The sequence below is a fragment of the Erinaceus europaeus genome, chromosome 15 (assembly GCF_950295315.1).
Source record: "Erinaceus europaeus chromosome 15, mEriEur2.1, whole genome shotgun sequence".
NCBI classification, from domain to species: domain Eukaryota; kingdom Metazoa; phylum Chordata; class Mammalia; order Eulipotyphla; family Erinaceidae; genus Erinaceus; species Erinaceus europaeus.
Window position 1 is genome coordinate 15182438 of NC_080176.1, and position 17548 is coordinate 15199985.

Genomic DNA, 17548 nt, shown 5'->3' on the forward strand with positions numbered 1-17548 from the left:
ACCAATAGTTTCAAAAAACAGTACTTCTGTATTTTCAACTAGTTCTACTCTATTTCCTTGAAATTGTATTCTTTAGAATCCGCTAGAAAATAGTTTTCAAGACTTAGACAAGACTTACAAACAGTTCAGTGGATACTGTTTTAGGACATAAGGGTACTTATAGTTGGCTTCTCAGATAAGACAACTGGAACTATAGAGGATCATGTTCAGTGTTTGGGAATATTATTTTCTAGATTCCTACATCCTGGAGCTTATTTCTTCATCAGTTACTTTCATAAACCTCTCTTGGACTCATGTAGATTAAAATCTCAGCTCCACCACTGGCTGGTGACATTGGTGAGGCATCTCCAGTCATGAAGACTCAGTTTTACTCTATAAAATAGTACTGAGTGACATCAATGATGTTGGCAATAAACCCATGTGTGTAATATATGTCAATATCAGGCTCTTAGTGCTTAATACAACGTGTTCCCCACGCAGCCGTAACAGTGTCACCTGGACACCTGTCGGCAGTTTGGATTTTGGGGCCTTGCTGACTCAGAAAAAGCAGGGGAGCTGTGCGTTTTATCAAGTTGTGCATCAAGTTTGAGAATCACAGGCCTAGTACATGGTGACTATTAACAATTCGTACTTAGAGATGAACAATGAGCAGCTCATAAAAGGCTCGGTAGGTTAAAATTAAGCACTTTAGGTGCCAGCATCACTCATAGGTAAGGATGCAAACCTCCCTCGATTCTTGCGGCTTCTCGCCCTCCTAAACCCGGCCCACCTATTCTTCTTGCTGATTGGTGGATTCTCTAGGGACATTTACCATCCACCCAACCATGGAAAGTGTAAACTGAGAGGGGCGGGATTGAGTGGAGCTGAGAACGGCACGTCTATTGGTTGTAGAACACGCCGCGAAGGGGGCGGGGCCGCGCATGCGCACGACCGAGCTTGGCCCCCGGCGGCAGTTGAAAAATGGCGACTGTCGCCGAGCTGAAGGCTGGTGAGTGTATGCGGGAGTCTTGCCGGGTGACTTGCACCCGGCCCCCAGCGTATAAGAAGGATGGGACGAAAAGAAGGCACGCGAACACTAGCGGCAGTTTTTCTGGGGTTCGTTCCGCAGCCCCAGGCCTGCGGGGCGTCGCACTGCTGCGGGGGACTCGTATGGGACGCGGTGGCGTGGGGGCCGATGTTCAAACCGGCTGCGAGCTGGAGGGCGCGTGGCGGCGGCGCCCGGACACCGCTCTCTGCACATCTGCACCGCGAGTTTCTGGAGCATCTTTCCGGGGCCCTGCCGCGGTTCAGGCCTTGGGCTGAGGGTTACAACACAGGATTACGAGTGTCAGGCACCCTGCAGGCGCTTTGCTCTCACTGAATCCTTACAAACGCGAAAAACAAGTCAGCCGAGCTGGCCATTCACTTGACTTTCTGATTCTTTGCGAAAAGATTTGCTTCATCTGTTAACGAGAGAGAGTCAGAGCATCACTATGGCGCTTGTGTTCCGGGGACGGCACCTGGGGGTCCCCACGCCAGCAAGATTGAGGTCTACCCGTGGGCCACTTTCCAAGCCACTCTCCGGCACACCCCCTTTTTGTGGGGTGGGGGGCGGGGAGCTCCTCAGAGGGGCGAACCATTAAGCTGATAACATTTGTAGATGGTTCACTTTAATGCAGTCCCACTGGTCTCACTGACAGTTGTTGGTCAGTTGACCCAGGTGTCAGGCCCTTCCCATCTGCTGTGTTGCCTCATTTATTCTAGGGGGGGAGGGAGGGGGCAAGATAGCATAATGGTTATGTAAAAAGACTCTCAAGTCTCAGGGAAAGCGCTGAAGTCCCAGGTTCAGTCCCCAGCACTACTATAAACCAGAGCTCATGGTCCGGGAGGTGGCACAGTGGCTAAGGCACTAGACTCTCAAGCATGAGGTCCTGAGTTCGATCCTCGGCAGCACATGTACCAGAGTGATGGCTGGTTCTTTCTTTCCTCCTATCTTTCTCATGAATAAATAAATAAATTCTTAAAAAAAAAAAAAAAAAAAAGAGCCGAGCAGTGCTCTGGTAAAGTAAAAACAACAGCAAAAACACCCTGATCTTTGTAACCTCCCAGTGATTATTTCATAGGTTAGGAAATTGAGGTGCTGAGAGGTGAAGCAGTTTACCCAGAGAATTTGACTAGAAGGTGGTAGGGTGTGTGAACATGGATCTGCTGATCCAGGTTATTTATTTATTTATTTATTTATTATTATTATTTTTTAACTAGAGCACTGCTCAGTTTTGTCTTACGGTGGGGATGGGGATTGAATCTGGGACGCAAGAGTCTCAGACACTAAAATCTTTTTGCATAGCCATATTGCTATCTCCCTAGCCTTCTGGGTCTAATCACAGAATGACACTCTGCCCTATTAATAAAGTTGGTTTTAATTTTCATGTCCAAATCAGTAATTCTTAGAAACTTGGATGGGGAGATTTAATTTTTTTGAGAATATGATTCAGTAGCTGTTGATATGAATGTGTTTCTTGAGCACTGCCATGTTGAACAGTCATGAAAAAACAAACTTCACATGCAAAAGTGAGCCTTCTCCCCAGGAAATAAGTACCCTATATATATTTTTTTTTTTAAAAAAAAAATATTTTATTTATTTATTCCCTTTTGTTGCCCTTGTTGTTTTATTGTTGTAGTTATTATTGTTGGATAGGACAGAGAGAAATGGAGAGAGGAGGGGAAGAGAGAGAGGAGGAGAGAAAGACAGACACCTGCAGACCTGCTTCACCGGCTGTGAAGTGACTCCCCTGCAGGTGGGGAGCCGGGTTCGAACTGGGATCCTTATGCCGGTCCTTGTGCTTTGTGCCACCTGCGCTTAACTCGCGCTACAGCTCGACTCCCTACCCTATATATTTTGTACCACTTAGAAAATATAAAGATTTATTGGGATATAAGCTAGGTTAAGAACCTCTTTCTGAAGTTGTCATAGTAATACAGTCTTTTTTATTTTCCCTTTTGTTGCCCTTATTGTTTTATTGTTGTAGTTATTAACGTTGTTAATAACTACATTGATAGTCGTTATTGTTGAATAGGACAGAGAAGAGGGGAAGATGGGGGGGGGGGAGACAGACACCTGCAGACCTGCTTCACCACCTGTGCTACCACCCGACCCACGACAGTCTTTTTTTATTTTTGTATGAAATAGGATTATTTTTTAAAATATTTATTTATTCCCTTTTGTTGCCCTTGTTTTATTGTTGTAGTTATAGTTGTTGTTAGATAGGACAGAGAAATTGAGAGGGAAGGGAAGACAGAGAGAGGGAGAGAAAGACAACTGCAGACCTGCTTCACCGCTTGTGAAGCGACTAACCTGCAGATGGGGAGCCAGGGGCTCGAACCGGGATCCTTACGCCAGTCCTTGTGCTTAGGGCCACCTGTGCTTAACCTGCTGCATTACCGCCCGACCCCCGGGATTTCCGTTTTTATTACCAACATGATTTATGGTATCTGGTTTGATAGTTGTTCACTTTGTTACAGTGTCACAAACTAACTTACATCAAAAGTTGCTATTATGCTATTTACCTTTTGTTCTTTTGTTTTTCTCTAAACTATGCCCGGGAATGATAACACCTATCCAATAATTGAAGCATGAATGTTTGATTTTAACAGTTTTAAAGGACACCTTGGAAAAACGGGGAGTATTGGGACATCTAAAAGCAAGGATTCGAGCTGAAGTTTTCAATGCTCTAGAGGATGAAAGTGAATCCCGGCCATCACTATCTCATGAAAACCTTCTAATTAATGAATTAATTCGAGAGTACTTGGAATTCAATAAATATAAATATACAGCATCTGTCCTCATAGCAGGTAAGAAGCTATTTTTAGTCACCCAATACAAAATCTGCTTCTTCCCACAGTTCTCAGAGAATGTTTGGTCTGGAAATCTAATTCCATTGCTAGTGTCATCTGAGTGATGGATAAGTAAGAGTTAACATAAGTTCTTCATGTTTATTTTACCAGAGCACTGTTCAGCTCTGGCTAATGGTGGAGCAGGGGATTGAACCTGAGACTTTGGAGCCTCAGGCATGAGAGTCTCTTTGCATAACCATTATGCTTTCTACTGCCCCCCCCTTCTTTCTATAACTTGAACAAATTCTCATGGGCTTACTGGATCATGGGCAAACGCTAGAAGAAGACTGGATCATGGGGGAAGTGTTTGTACTTAAACTAGCTGAATACTTTAAAAAATCACTGATAATTGCTGATGTGCAGTTATCTGTCTGTCTGTCTGTTTGTCTGTCTATCGTTTTTACTAGAGCACTGCTCATTTCTGGATTATGGTGGTGTAAGGAGCTGAACTTAGGACATTGAGCCTCAAGCATGCAAATCAGTTTGCATAACAATTATGCAGGGCCAGGCGGTGGCACACCCAGTTAAGCACACACATTATAGTGCACAACGACATAGGTTCAAGCCCCTGCTTCCCATCTGCAGGGGGAATGCTTCATGAGTGAAGTAGGGCTGCAGGCGTCTCTCTGTCTCTCTCCCTTTTTCCCCTCCCCCTCTCAATTTCTCTCTGTCGCTAATAATAAAAAAATAAAAAGACCTAAAAATGTTAAAATGAAAAAAAAAAAGGTTTAGGTGATAGGTGGTGGCACACTGGCTTATGTGCACATAGTACGAGTACAAGGACCCATACAAGGATCCCGGTTTGAGCTGCCCACCTGCAGAAGTTCACTTCATGAGCAGTGAAGCAGGTTTACAGGTATCTGTCTTTCTCTCCCCCTCTCTCTTCCCCTCCTCTCTCAATTTCTTACTGTCCTATCCAATAAAATGGAAAAATGACCTCCAGGTGCATTGGATTTGTAGTGTCTACATTGAGCACCAGTGATAATCCTGGAGGCAAAAAAAAAAAAAAAAAAGAAAAAGAAATGCCTAGCCATTACACTATCTCCCCTTCCCATTATATGCAGCTATTTATATTTTACTCTTACTTGCTGCTGCTAGTGGACTTTTTTATATACTTTAAAAATTACTTTAAAGATTTAATGTTTAAGTTATTTGTTAAAAATATAAAACATTGGCAAGAAATTCTCAAAATATCACTGTGTATTGCTAAGGGGGATATATACAAAATGTGTAGGAAAGTAGAGTAATTTATATAAAGTCAGAAGCCCCTTAGTTCAAAGGAGACTTAATACGACCCTTCCTTTCTCAAAGGTGCATTATTCCTTTACCTTGTATTTTCTATATTCTTTATCTTTTTATTTTCTCTCCAGGGTTATCTCTGGGGCTTGGTGTCTGCAGTATGAATCCACTGCTCCTGGTGCCCCACCCCCCTTTTCCCTTTTTTTTTTTTTCAATAGAACAGAGAGAAATTGAGAAGGGTGGAGGAGAAGGGAGTTGGGTGGTAGCGCAATGGGTTAAGCGCACATAGCGCAAAGTGCAAGGACTGGCCCAAGGATCCTAGTTGGAGGCACTACCTCCCCATCTTTGGTGGGGGTGTCGTTTCATAGGTGGTGAAGCAGGTCTGCAGGTGTCTATCTTTCCTCCTCTCTGTCTTCCTCTCCTCTCTCCATTTCTCTCTGTCCTATCTAATAACGACAGTAACAACAACACTAATAACCACAACAACATTAAACAAGGGCAATAAAAAGGGAAAAAATAGCTTTTGGGAGCAGTGGATTTACACCACTGAGCCCCAGCAATAATCCTGGAGGCAAAAAAAAAAAATAATAATAAGGGTGGGGGAGATAGAAAGGGAGAAAGACACCTGCTGCCGACCTGCTTCACTGCTTGTGAAACGTCCTCCCTGGAGGTGGAAAGCCAAGGATTTGAACCTGGATCCTTACACGGGTCCTTGCGCTTAGTACTTTGTTTACTTAAGTAAACAAAGCAGTACTTTGTTTACTTAAGCACTGTTCCCCCCCCCATATTCTTTATCTTTTTCCTATCCTTAACCAAATATATTTCCTATCTCTTGAGGAACTTGGAGCCAGTCTTTTTCTTACTTCCTGAGATCAAATCTATATTCTGCTGATAGCTTGCCTCATCTTGAAAACAAGAAATCAAAAAACACTAAAATCTCTACTACTCATACCGCCATGACCCTCCCATAGTCTACATCCCAGTGAAGAGCACTACCATCTCTCTAGCCACACTAATTAGAATTTACCCGATAGGACAAATATTGCGTATGATCACCTTTGCCCCATCTTAGTATTCTTAATATTATTTTTCTTTTTTACTCTTCCACCCTTTTTCGTAGTCTTGACATTGTTTACTTATTTCTATGCTAGTCCACTCTCATTATTTTCTGTTCTCTATCGAATCCCACAAACAAACATTTCTTTCAGAAAGGGGAACAAAGTCAAGAGTGGTTGACTGCAAAATGTAAAAATGATCTACTTAATAGTTATGGGGACCACATCGGCCTCCAAGCCATGGCCCTCTCCTCTGTTCCCACCTTCTGCTCCCATCTCTCTTCTAGACTGCATTTCATTTTTCCTTTCATGGTAAATTGGTTCTATATTTCTCAGGCATTTCTTTCTTTCTTTTTTTTTTAAAGGATTTCTTCTTTTTTTTATGATTGTAGTTATTTATTAATGAGAAAGGTAAGATAGGAAGAGAGAGACCCAGACATCACTCTGGTACATGTGCTGCCAGGGATTGAACTCGGGACCTCATGCTTGAGAGTCCAATGCTTTATCTACTCTGCCACCTCCCGGACCAAAGGTATTTCTTATAACTTCTCTTTGTTCCTTATTACTCTCTTCATCCAAAATAACATATTCCCATTACCTTAAAAAAAAAATTAGAGTAATTTAAAAGAAGTAAGAAAATAAACTTCAGTCTCATGTTGGAATGGGAGGGAGAGAAATGGGGAAGGGAGAGGGCAATTAATTAATGACAAAGTTTGTTAAATTTTATTTCTTTTTTTAAAATTTTATTTATTTTCCCTTTTGTTGCCCTTGTTGTCTTTTTATTGTTGTTGTTGTTGTTGTTATTACTGTTGTTGTTATTGATGTCATCGTTGTTAGATAGGACAGAGAGAAATAGAGAGGGGGTGAAGACAGAGAGGGGGAGAGAAAGACAGACACCTGCAGACCTGCTTCACCGCCTGTGAAGTGACTCCCCTTGCAGGTGGGGAGCCAGGTGCTCGAACTGGGATTCTTACGCTGGTCCTTGCACTTTGCGCCATATGCGCTTAACCCGCTGCGCTACCACCCGATTCCCTAAATTTTATTTCTTGAGAAGGAAAACAAAAGGCAGAAAAGAAAAGCTTAATTACTGAATAGATGTTATGTCTAGATTGAGAGAGAATGAGATGTAGAGAGTGATGCCAGGTTCCCCACATATACATTTTCTGACCCACCATTTAAGGTGCAGTCTTGCTTTAAGACTGTTTGATGCCTCAGAGATGTGCCTCATATTTTAAAAAATCATGAAGTAGCGCAGTGAATTATGGATTTTTGATACTGCAACTTTTCAGTCCAGAGCTTTTGCATCTTAATTGAATGACTGATGATTTTTATTGGCTTAAGAATTTTTAATATCAGTACCTCTACTCTCCTGAGTTTGTTATAGATAATATATATTATTTATATATTGTTATATAATACATTGCTACTCAGAAAATCAGAATAGCATAAAATGCCATCAATTATCTTAGACTTGAATTTCCCTTAAATGAAATGTAGTGATATTAATCAAGTTTCATATTAAGTTTCTAGACTTAAATGGAACCACACAGAACGTAGTCTTTTGAGTTCTGCTGCATCTCATTTAGTCTAATGCATTTGTGATTCAACCATGCTGGTTCCCCACCCTGAGAATTGTGTCCATTTAAAGACTTTGCCAATGTATCTTTTATCAATGTATCTTTTATGTGTATCTTTTAACAATCGTGTGTATTGTTTTTAATTTTTGCAATAAAGTTGTCGTAAACATTCATGTACTGTAATTTTTTGTGTGAATATGACTTTTCATTTCCATTGGGTAAGAAGCGTGGCATTGCTGGGCTGCCTTTGGTAAATATATGCTTGCCTTTATAGGAACCTGTTAACTGTTTTCTAAAGTGGTGGCACCATTTTTCTCTCCTACCCATAACTGGAATGAGAATTCCAGTTGTTTTGTGTCCTTGCAGCCCTTCTTAGTAAAGCTCATTTTACTTTTAGGGTCATTGTCACCGAATAGATATCCATACTGCCATGTGTTTTCCTTCATAAACATCTTCTGAAGTCTAGTATTATAGTTTATATGTATAAATAGTACTTTCTCAGTCAACAGTTGGGAGGATTTAACAGTAAGTTTATATTAAACAGTATTATATTGTAGTTTTTGCACAATAGTTATTTTGAAAATAGTAAGATTGTTTGGGTCTGGTGGTGCCACAGTGGATAAAGCATTGAACTCTCAAACTTGAGGTCTTGATTTATTCCCCTGTATCACATATGCCAGAGTGGTGCTCTGGTTCTCTCTTTCTCCTTCTCTTATTAATAACAAATATTTAAAAAAGAAAATAATAAAAATTACATATAATTGGATTTGTCTTGATATGTACCATCATGCTTCAAAAACTAAAAGATGCGTATGCGTAATTGAGACCAATTCCTACTAAAATCATGCTTGCTTTTCAGATTAATAAAGAATATTTTCATGCTCTCTCCCCCAACCCCCCTTCAGAATCTGGTCAACCCGTAGTTCCATTGGACAGACAATTTCTCATCCGTGAACTAAATGCATTTGAAGAATCAAAGGACAATACAATGTAAGAAGCTTTTTTTAAAAAATATGATTTTATAAGAAGCTTTTGTTTAAAAAATATGATTTTATATATTGTATTAAAATCACTGTAGCTTAGTGGTGACTTTATTTCATTTTAATTAAGCAGGTCTCATGTGTCAAGCACGGCACTAAATCCAAGGTGTGCAATAGTGAGCAAGTCAGATGGGTTCTCTTCTCAACTGCCTGTGGCTTTAGAAAACTTCGGTTTCTTGATCTACCCTTCATTTTCTTGTGAAGATTTGCTCTATCACTACAGGATTTCTTCTTCTTTTTTCCCCCCTATTACTTCCTTCTATTTATTTATTTATTTATTTAAATTTTTAAATGTTTATTTATTTTCCCTTTTGTTGCCCTTGTTTTATTGTTGTTATTGATGTCGTCGTTGTTGGACAGGACAGAGAGAAATGGAGAGAGGAGGGGAAGACAGAGAGGGGGAGAGAAAGACAGACACCTGCAGACCTGCTTCACCGCCTGTGAAGCGACTCCCCTACAGGTGGGGAGTCGGAGGCTTGAACCGGGTCCTTACACTGGTCCTTGTGCTTTGTGCCACGTGCGCTCAACCTGCTGCGCTACCGCCCGACTCCCTACTTCCTTCTCTTTAACTTAAGAATTTACTCAGCTCATCCTCTCTCAAAACAAACCAAAAACCTAGCCTCTACTCAGTCTCCTTTTTATCACTGGCTTCAGGGGAAAACAGACCTCTGCTTTCATTGTCATTATTTCTCTCTTAAATTTTTTTTAAATTATTATCTTTATTTATTGGATAGAGACAGCCAGAAATTGAAGGAAGGGGGAGGTGGAGAGGAACAAAGACAGACAGACACTTGCATCACTGCTTCACCGAAGCTTTCCTCCTGGAGGTGGGGACTAGAGGCTTGAACCCAGGTCCTTGTGCATTGTAACATCACCTTGTGCACCATCAGCTAGCCCCTATTGTCATTATTTCTCTACCCCCCTTTTTTTTCCTACCTGTGTTCTCTCACCATTAATATAGGCTATGGTGTTGAAAAGAGGGGTGACTACTTTCTTAGTTCTTTTCCTACTTCAGTGGCTCTTAAACTTTCTTTCCAGGGGATGTCCAAATAACAAAAACATACAGAGTTAAAAATTATACTTGCGGGCTGGGGTGGTGGCTCACCTGGTTGAGCACTATTTTTATGCACAAGGACTTGGGGTCAAGCCCCCAGTACCCACCTGCAGGAGGAAAGCTTTACAAGTGGTGAAACAGTGCTACAGACGTCTCTCTCTCTCTCTATCTCCCCTCCTCTCTATTTCTGGCTGTCTCTATCCAATAAATAAATAAAGACAAAAAAAAATTGTACCTGGCTGGGGGTGATAACATAATGGTTATATAAAAAGTCTCTTTTATCCTTGAGGCTTCATTGCCCTAGGTTCAATTCTTTGCACCACTATAAGCCAGAGTAGAGCAGTACTCTGTTTAAAATAATAGACAAACAAATCTTTTTTTTTTTTCCTCAAGGATTATTGCTGGGCTCATTGCCTACACCATGAATCCACCGCTCCTGGAGGCCATTTTTCCCCCCTTTTGTTGCCCTTGTTGTTGTAGCCTCATTGTGGTTATTATTACTACCATTGTTGATGTTGTTCGTTGTTGGACAGGACAGAGAGAAATGGAGAGAGGAGGGGAAGACAGAGAGGGGGAGAGAAAGACAGACACCTGCAGACCTGCTTCACTGCCTGTGAAGCGATTCCCCTGCAGGTGGGGAGCCGGGGGCTCAAACCGGGATCCTTACTCTGGTCCTTGCACTTTGCGCCACGTGTGCTTAACCCACTGCGCCACCGCTGGACCCCCACAAATAAATCTTAAAAGAAAAATGCCTAAGAGGCGTTAGAACAAAGCTTAAAGCAACTTTCCTATAGAAAGAAATTCTTAAAAGTCTCATGTTACCCTTTTCTAAAAAATTATCAAATTTTTCATCCTAATTTGTTAAATTTATCTATTTTACCATAAAAATGTCTTAAATGACATTTGAGTTAACTTGAAGTTTCTCATAAATATATGTAAGATCATATCCCAGCTTCCTCCTTTACTTTGTCCCAAGCACCTATAGCTACAAGAATGGAAACACACAAATACACACTGTGTGTGTATATCTATATATAACATGTTCATTTCCAGTTTGAGAGCTTATTGGGATGTTATAGCAGGGGAACGCAGCTACTCATACACCCTCCCATTTGTCTCTGTTTGGGGAAGGTTGCCCTCTTTGATCATGAAGCCTCAGTAGGGAAGCACTAAGAGTGGTGAGAGAGGATGGAGACACCCGCCTAGCCAGCCAGATGAGCCGAATCAACCCTGGCACAGATGTCACAGGCAGATCACCCTCATATCCTATATATTTCCAATTTGAAAAAGATTCAGTTTACTTTCATGCCTGAGGATCCAAAGCCCCAGGTTCAATCCTCATATCACCATAAGCCAGAGTTGATCAGTGTTCTGGTAAAAAACAAAGCAAACAAACAGAAAACATGAACAGCTTTCATTTGGATAGTTGCCAAACAGCTATTTTAAGTCTAGTGAGTTAGTGGGGCATTTTAGTCAGTGTCAGAGTTATCTTTAAAGAACAGAAGTCTTAGATTTTTTTTTTTTCATTTAGGCACATTTAATTGATTTTATTTTCCTCCTGTTCTAGACCTCTTTTATATGGGATTTTAGCGCATTTCTTGCACGGAACTAAGGATGACCTCCAAAACACATTTTTGAAAGGGTCTTCTCTTCAACCTGCAAACCCAAATCTTGGCAGACATCCTAGTGGAAGAAAGCAAATGGGTATGACTTTTGCCAGATTTATCACCGAGCTGTCTACAAGTATATTTTCTTTCTCAGTAATGCTAAGTTTTTCCTGAGCTTTTGAGTCATAGTTCAAGTTTACCTATATCTCTTGTAGTTAGGCTTTGTTACTTATCCTCCCAAAAAAAGGTTTTTGGAAGGAGAATCTTGGGGGGGTGGGGAGAATAGGGAAGGACTGGACAAAAATATATGTGTATATTAAAACACTTGATTTTCATCAGATTTGCATCTTTGAGCAGCTTAAATCTTTAGCATACTACATAAATGACTTTATCAAGTCATCCTTTTTCCTTTTTTTAAAAAAAATTTATAAAAAGGAAACACTGACAAAAACCATAGGTTAAGAAGGGTACAACTCCACACAATTCCCATCACCAGAACTCCGTATCCCATCCCCTCCCCTGATAGCTTTCCTATTCTTTATCCCTCTGGGAGTATGGACCCAGGGTCATTGTGGGATGCAGAAGGTGGAAGGTCTGGCTTCTGTAATTGCTTCCCTGCTGAACATGGGCACTGTCAGGTTGATCCATACTCCCATCCTGTCTCTCCCTAGTGGGGCAGGGCTCTGGGGAAGCGGAGCTCCAGGACACATTGGTGGGGTCGTCTGCCCAGGGAAGTCCGGTTGGCATCATGTTAGCATTTGAACTTACGACCTCATGATTGAGAGTCCAAAGCTTTATCACTGTACCACCTCCCAGACCACATGTACCTAATTAAAAAAAAAAAATTTATTGATTGATTCATGAAAAATGATAGGAGAGAGAGAAAGAACCAGACATCACTCTGGTACATGTGCTGCCAGGGATTGAGCTCAGGACCTCATGCTTGAGAGTCCAATGCCTTATCCACTGAGCCACCTCCCAGGCCACTGTACTTAACTTTTAATTAATACTTTTCTGGAAAACCTAAATCATTTATGTCTTAAGAATATTGTTAATCTTATTCTGTCCTGAAAAATTGCCTCATTTTTTTTTTTTTTTTAGTTTCTTTATTCGGGGATTAATGCTTTACACCTGACAGTAAAATACAGTAGTTTGTACATGTGTAACATTTCTCAGTTTTCCATATAACATTTCAACTCCTACTAGGTCCTCCTCTGCCATCCAAGACCTGAACCCTGCTCCCAACTCCTGAGTCTTTTATTTTGGTGCAATACCCTAAACATTTTTTAAAAGATTATTTATTTATTTCCCTTTGTTGCCCTTATTGTTTTCTTGTTGTTGTTATTGTCATCGTTGTTGGATAAGGCAGAGAGAAATGGAGAGAGGAGGAGAAGATAGAGAGGGAGAGAGAAAGACACCTGCAAACCTGCTTCACCGCCTGTGAAGCGACTCCCCTGCAGGTGGGAAGCCGGGGGCTCGAACTGGGATCCTTCCGCTGGTCCTTGCACTTTGTGCCACATGTGCTTAATCTGTTGCACTACTGCTGACTTCCCCTAAACGTTTTTTTTTGTTGTTACTAGAGCACTGCTCAGCTCTGGGTTATGGTGGTGCGGGGGATTGAACCTGGGATTTTGAAGAGGCATGAGAGTCTCTTTGTATAACCATTATGCTATCTACCCCTGCTGTAAACATTTTTTTAAAGGGAGATAGATTGTTGTCTGTGAGTGAGACCTATAGTAAGTAGTAATCGCACTTGACTTACGAGGATGGCCAGCTGTGGTGACCTAACAAGGCTGTGGTCAAATTGTCTTTAATTAGAAAACTTGGTTTGCGTTTTGGGTACTAAATTGTATATATTTAACAACTTGTCTAATTGTATAAAGAATTTTTTTTTTCTGTAAAAGAAATTGGGAAGTTGAGGGATTTTTATTTCCTCAGGAGTTTAGTTTATGATTAGTTTTTTTTTTTTTTTGCATTTGGATATTAAGTCCTTTTAGGCTCTTCTGATCTAAAGTACTTTCCCTCTACCCTATGTCCTTCATGACCATAAACAGAGAAGTGACAAGGGCCCTTTTCTACTCTTCCCAAAGCATGGTGGATGGCCATAGGAACCCCAGGCTCCTGTTAACTTTCCGGAAGCTTTGTTTTGTTTTTGACTGAAGAACATTTTCATAGTTTCTTGGATAGCTTTCTAACTTTGGTGGGAAGATATAAACTCTGTAAGTTTTCTTCTTGCCACAAGAGGGAGATATTTTTGTTTAAAGAAAAGTGATTTTACTCTTAGTTTTAGTTGAAGAACTTGTAAGTCCTTTGACATGCTAGTTAAATATGCTTTTTCTTTTTCATTTTTTTGCATAGGTAATAATGCTTTATTAGAAATGTCATCTGATGTTCAGCAGAAGCAAAATTAATTGTTTTTTATTTTTATTTATAGAATAGAAATATTGACAAGACTAGAGGATAAGAGGGGTACATTTCCACACAATTCCCACCACCAGAATTAGCAACAAAAAAGCAAATGATCTCATCCAAAAATGGGCAGAGGATATGAACAGAATATTCACTACAGAAGAGATCCAAAAGGTTAACAAACATGAAAAATTGCTCCAGGTCACTGATTATCAGAGAAATGCAAATAAAGACAACTATGATATACCACCTCCCCCTGTGAGAATGTCATACATCAGAAAAGGTAGCAAATGCTGGAGAGGTTGTGGGGGGACAAAGGAACTCTCCTACACTGCTGGTGGGAATATAAATTGGTCCAGCCTCTGTAGAGAGCAGTCTGGAGAACCCTCACAAGGCTTGAAATAGACCTCCCATAGGACCCAGTAATTTCTCACCTAGGGATATATCCTAAGGACTCCTTAACACCCAACCAAAAAGATATGTGTACACCTATGTTCATAGCAGCACAATTCATAATAGCTAAAACCTGTAAGGAAGCCAGGTGCCCAACAATGGATGAATGGCTGAGAAAGCTGTGGTATATTTACACAATGAAATACTATGCAGCTATTAAGAACAATGAACCCACCTTCTCTGACCCATCTTGGATGGAGCTAGAAGGAATTATGTTAAGTGAGCTAAGTCAGAAAGACAAAGACAAGTATGGGATGATCCCACTCATAAATAGAAGTTGAGAAAAAAAAAAAAAGAACAGAAAGGGAAACTCAAAGCAGAATCTGACTGAGTTTGGAGTATGGCACCAAAGTAAAAATCTCTGGGTGGAGGGTGAGGGTAAATGTTCAGCTTCACCCAGAGTGGGGGGTGGGAGGGGCACACAGACCTTTGGTAACTTATAGTCTCATAAATTACTATTTAACTAATAAGAGAGGGAAAAATGGATTGAATATCTCAAACTTTTTGATGCGTAGACCATATAGTATATGTTCCTTCAATCTAAGCACTTAAAACTTCAAATTGGTAATCAGTTTGAGTTTTAGCAGTACGCTCAAATTGCTAATACATTTCTAATAATGACTTGTTCCTTGAAATATTAAATCTCCTTAAAGATTAGACCAAGGAGAACAGAAGCAACTGGTGGTGTTACTTTATAAGATACAGCTATATACATGTGCTATATATACATATAGCATAAATTATGGTGAGGTCTTATATGATACAGCAAATTTTAACAATGGGATTTTCAAAGTTAGCCCAATTGAATATGCTTTTTCTTCTTGTATAGTCTATCCCTTATATACAGGAGTAATCTGTAACTACTTATACATGGGCTTATTATTCTAGTCACTAAAAAAAGTAAAAGATTTTTGAATAATTAATGAGTTCCTAATACTAAGCATTTCTGATTCACTTAATAGTGTTTAAAAGTAGTTTTTGGGAGTGAAGCAGTAGCGCAGCTGGTTAAGCGCACTTGGCGCAAAGTGCAAAGACCGATGTAAGAATCCCGGTTTGAGCCCCCGGCTCCCCACCTGCAGGGGAGTTGCTTCACAGGCAGTGAAGCAGGTCTGCAGGCATCTATCTTTCTCTCCCCCTCTCTGTCTTCTCCTCCTCTCTCCATTTCTCTCTGTCCTGTCCAATAACAACAATAATAACTACAACAATAAAAAACAAGGGCAACAAAAGGGAATAAATAAATAAATAAATAAATAAACAATAGTTTTTTATTGTCCTAAATCACCTAAAGAATCCATACAATATTGGATATGTAAATTCAATAATATATGTAGATAATGTCTGTCTACTGTCTTATCTTGATTAGAATAAATATTGATGTTGATTTCTTTTTATTTCAGATGACCAAGTAAGAAGAGAGAAAGGGAAAAGTACAAATATTGAAGAGTCTCACATTTCTCAAGCAGTGAAGAGATGACATTTTCATCTCAAAATCTATTCTTTTAAAATTGTGTATGTATTAAATAACTTATTTATTCTCCTGATGTTATCAGAATGCACCACTAATACTTTGTAGAAATTTGAGTTTCTGGAAATCATCTAGACCCTCATATTTACTGCATTTTGTGAATAAAAGCTAACAATGCTATCTAGCTTACCGAATTTGACTTCTAAGAAAATATAACTATTTGGAAATATTTTAAAGATTTCTCAGGCTTTTGAGAGATAAAAGCCATACTGCCCTGTGAAATCTTCTAAAAAAACAATTCAGGGTTCCATAACTATATGCTCTGCTCTCTACCTTGGCACTCACCAATTCAACTTCCTTCAAACTAAATTGTGTTGATTTGTGGAATAATTCATTCATGCTTAAAATGTTTAAAAGACTAAAGCTGGGGAAATTCTTATAAACCTTGATTTTTAAAAGTTACTTGCCAGAGATCCATTTATACTTAGGTTTAAATAACTGAGTTGCTGTCTAAAATTGAACTTTCAAACAAGGTAACAGTACTTTATCATTCCTTAGACCATTTTTCATTCCTTAGACCATTCTACTGGAAGATTTAATTAAAAGGTAGAGAGGGGGAAATAATTCTATTAATTTTGCTGTAAGTAAAACAAAGAGTTTATTTTATTACTTAAAAGAATGTGGAATAAACATGAAGAGACAGGCTTTAGGAAAAATACCAGAAAGTACCTTTTAAAAGATGCCTTTGTTTAGCCTCTGTGACTTTCAGTTGTGCAATTCCAAGTTGAGATGTGAAAGGGCTACTGCCTTCCTCTCTGGGCCCTGAAAGTCTTATTAAATGTCACTTTTTATTCTTGGGGTAGGAACATAGTAAAAGCACTTAGAATGCTATCTTTAAGATGCTACTTTTATATTTATTAAGATATATTTATAATGTGGAGTCTAGAGACTGATTTCACTAAAAACAGCTGGCATCACCTGGCTGGCAGAAGTCACAAGCTGTCTTCAGAACAGTACTGCATGGTCACCAGTATACTGGCAATGGGTCCCCCAGGGAAGGTGTGATAAGATGAAGGCCTTAGTAACATCAGTTTCCTCTTGAGGATATTAATTTTCTGCTGCTTTTGGGAATTATCAAAACTCTCCATTTTACATTTGGTGCTAGTCAGTTTACAGTTTTTACAGGTTAACCAGTAATTTTTATCTAAATGCAGGAAATGATCAAAGAAATATCCTTAAATTAAGCTTTACAAGTCAAAGAGTTTTTGAGAGGTCCTATCTGTGGGCTAAAAATATACATGTATTAGTGTCAAGAGGGCTTATTTCCACTTTTTAAAGTCTGTAGAATCTGGCTATAATTATGAATTCCATTGTACTATATGTGGGAATATAAATATCTGAATTATTCTCAGAGGACTTGGTTTATAGCCAAGGATGTTGGCAGTGGACACAAAGTTTACCTCTGGAATTGCAATCATGCATGACTAGATTAAGGAAAAATGCTAAAGTTCATCATTTTGGATGCTGATATGAAATCATCATGTTAGAAGCTAAAGAGCATTGTCACATGTAGTCCACAGTGCTTTTCTTTTGTATGCATCACTCTAGGATGTGTTTGTATGTGTGCAACTTTTATATTTCCAGTGTATTATCTAATAAAAAAAATCAAGCCACTCACCATTGTGCAAAGGATGTTCATATAAATGTCATCAAGAGCTATATGCCAGGGGGCTGGAGAGATAGCATAATGGTGATGCAAAAAGACTCTCATGCCTA

The 17548-nt window shown here is 39.7% G+C and overlaps 1 protein-coding gene across 2 annotated transcripts; it reads left to right on the forward strand.

Annotated features, from left to right (window-relative positions):
• Nucleotides 1–875: 875 nt before the first annotated feature.
• On the forward strand, nucleotides 876–15950 carry CEP20 (centrosomal protein 20). Of its 2 annotated transcripts, XM_007516576.3 has the most exons (5): nucleotides 876–988; nucleotides 3634–3831; nucleotides 8650–8734; nucleotides 11406–11542; nucleotides 15705–15950. In XM_007516576.3, exons 1-5 carry the CDS (start codon nucleotides 961–963, stop codon nucleotides 15779–15781), a joined length of 525 nt encoding a protein of 174 aa, XP_007516638.1. In that variant the 5' UTR covers nucleotides 876–960; the 3' UTR covers nucleotides 15782–15950. The 2 variants fall into 2 exon arrangements, with proteins under 2 accessions (XP_007516638.1, XP_060028894.1); XM_060172911.1 differs by lacking the exon at nucleotides 11406–11542.
• Nucleotides 15951–17548: the final 1598 nt, after the last annotated feature.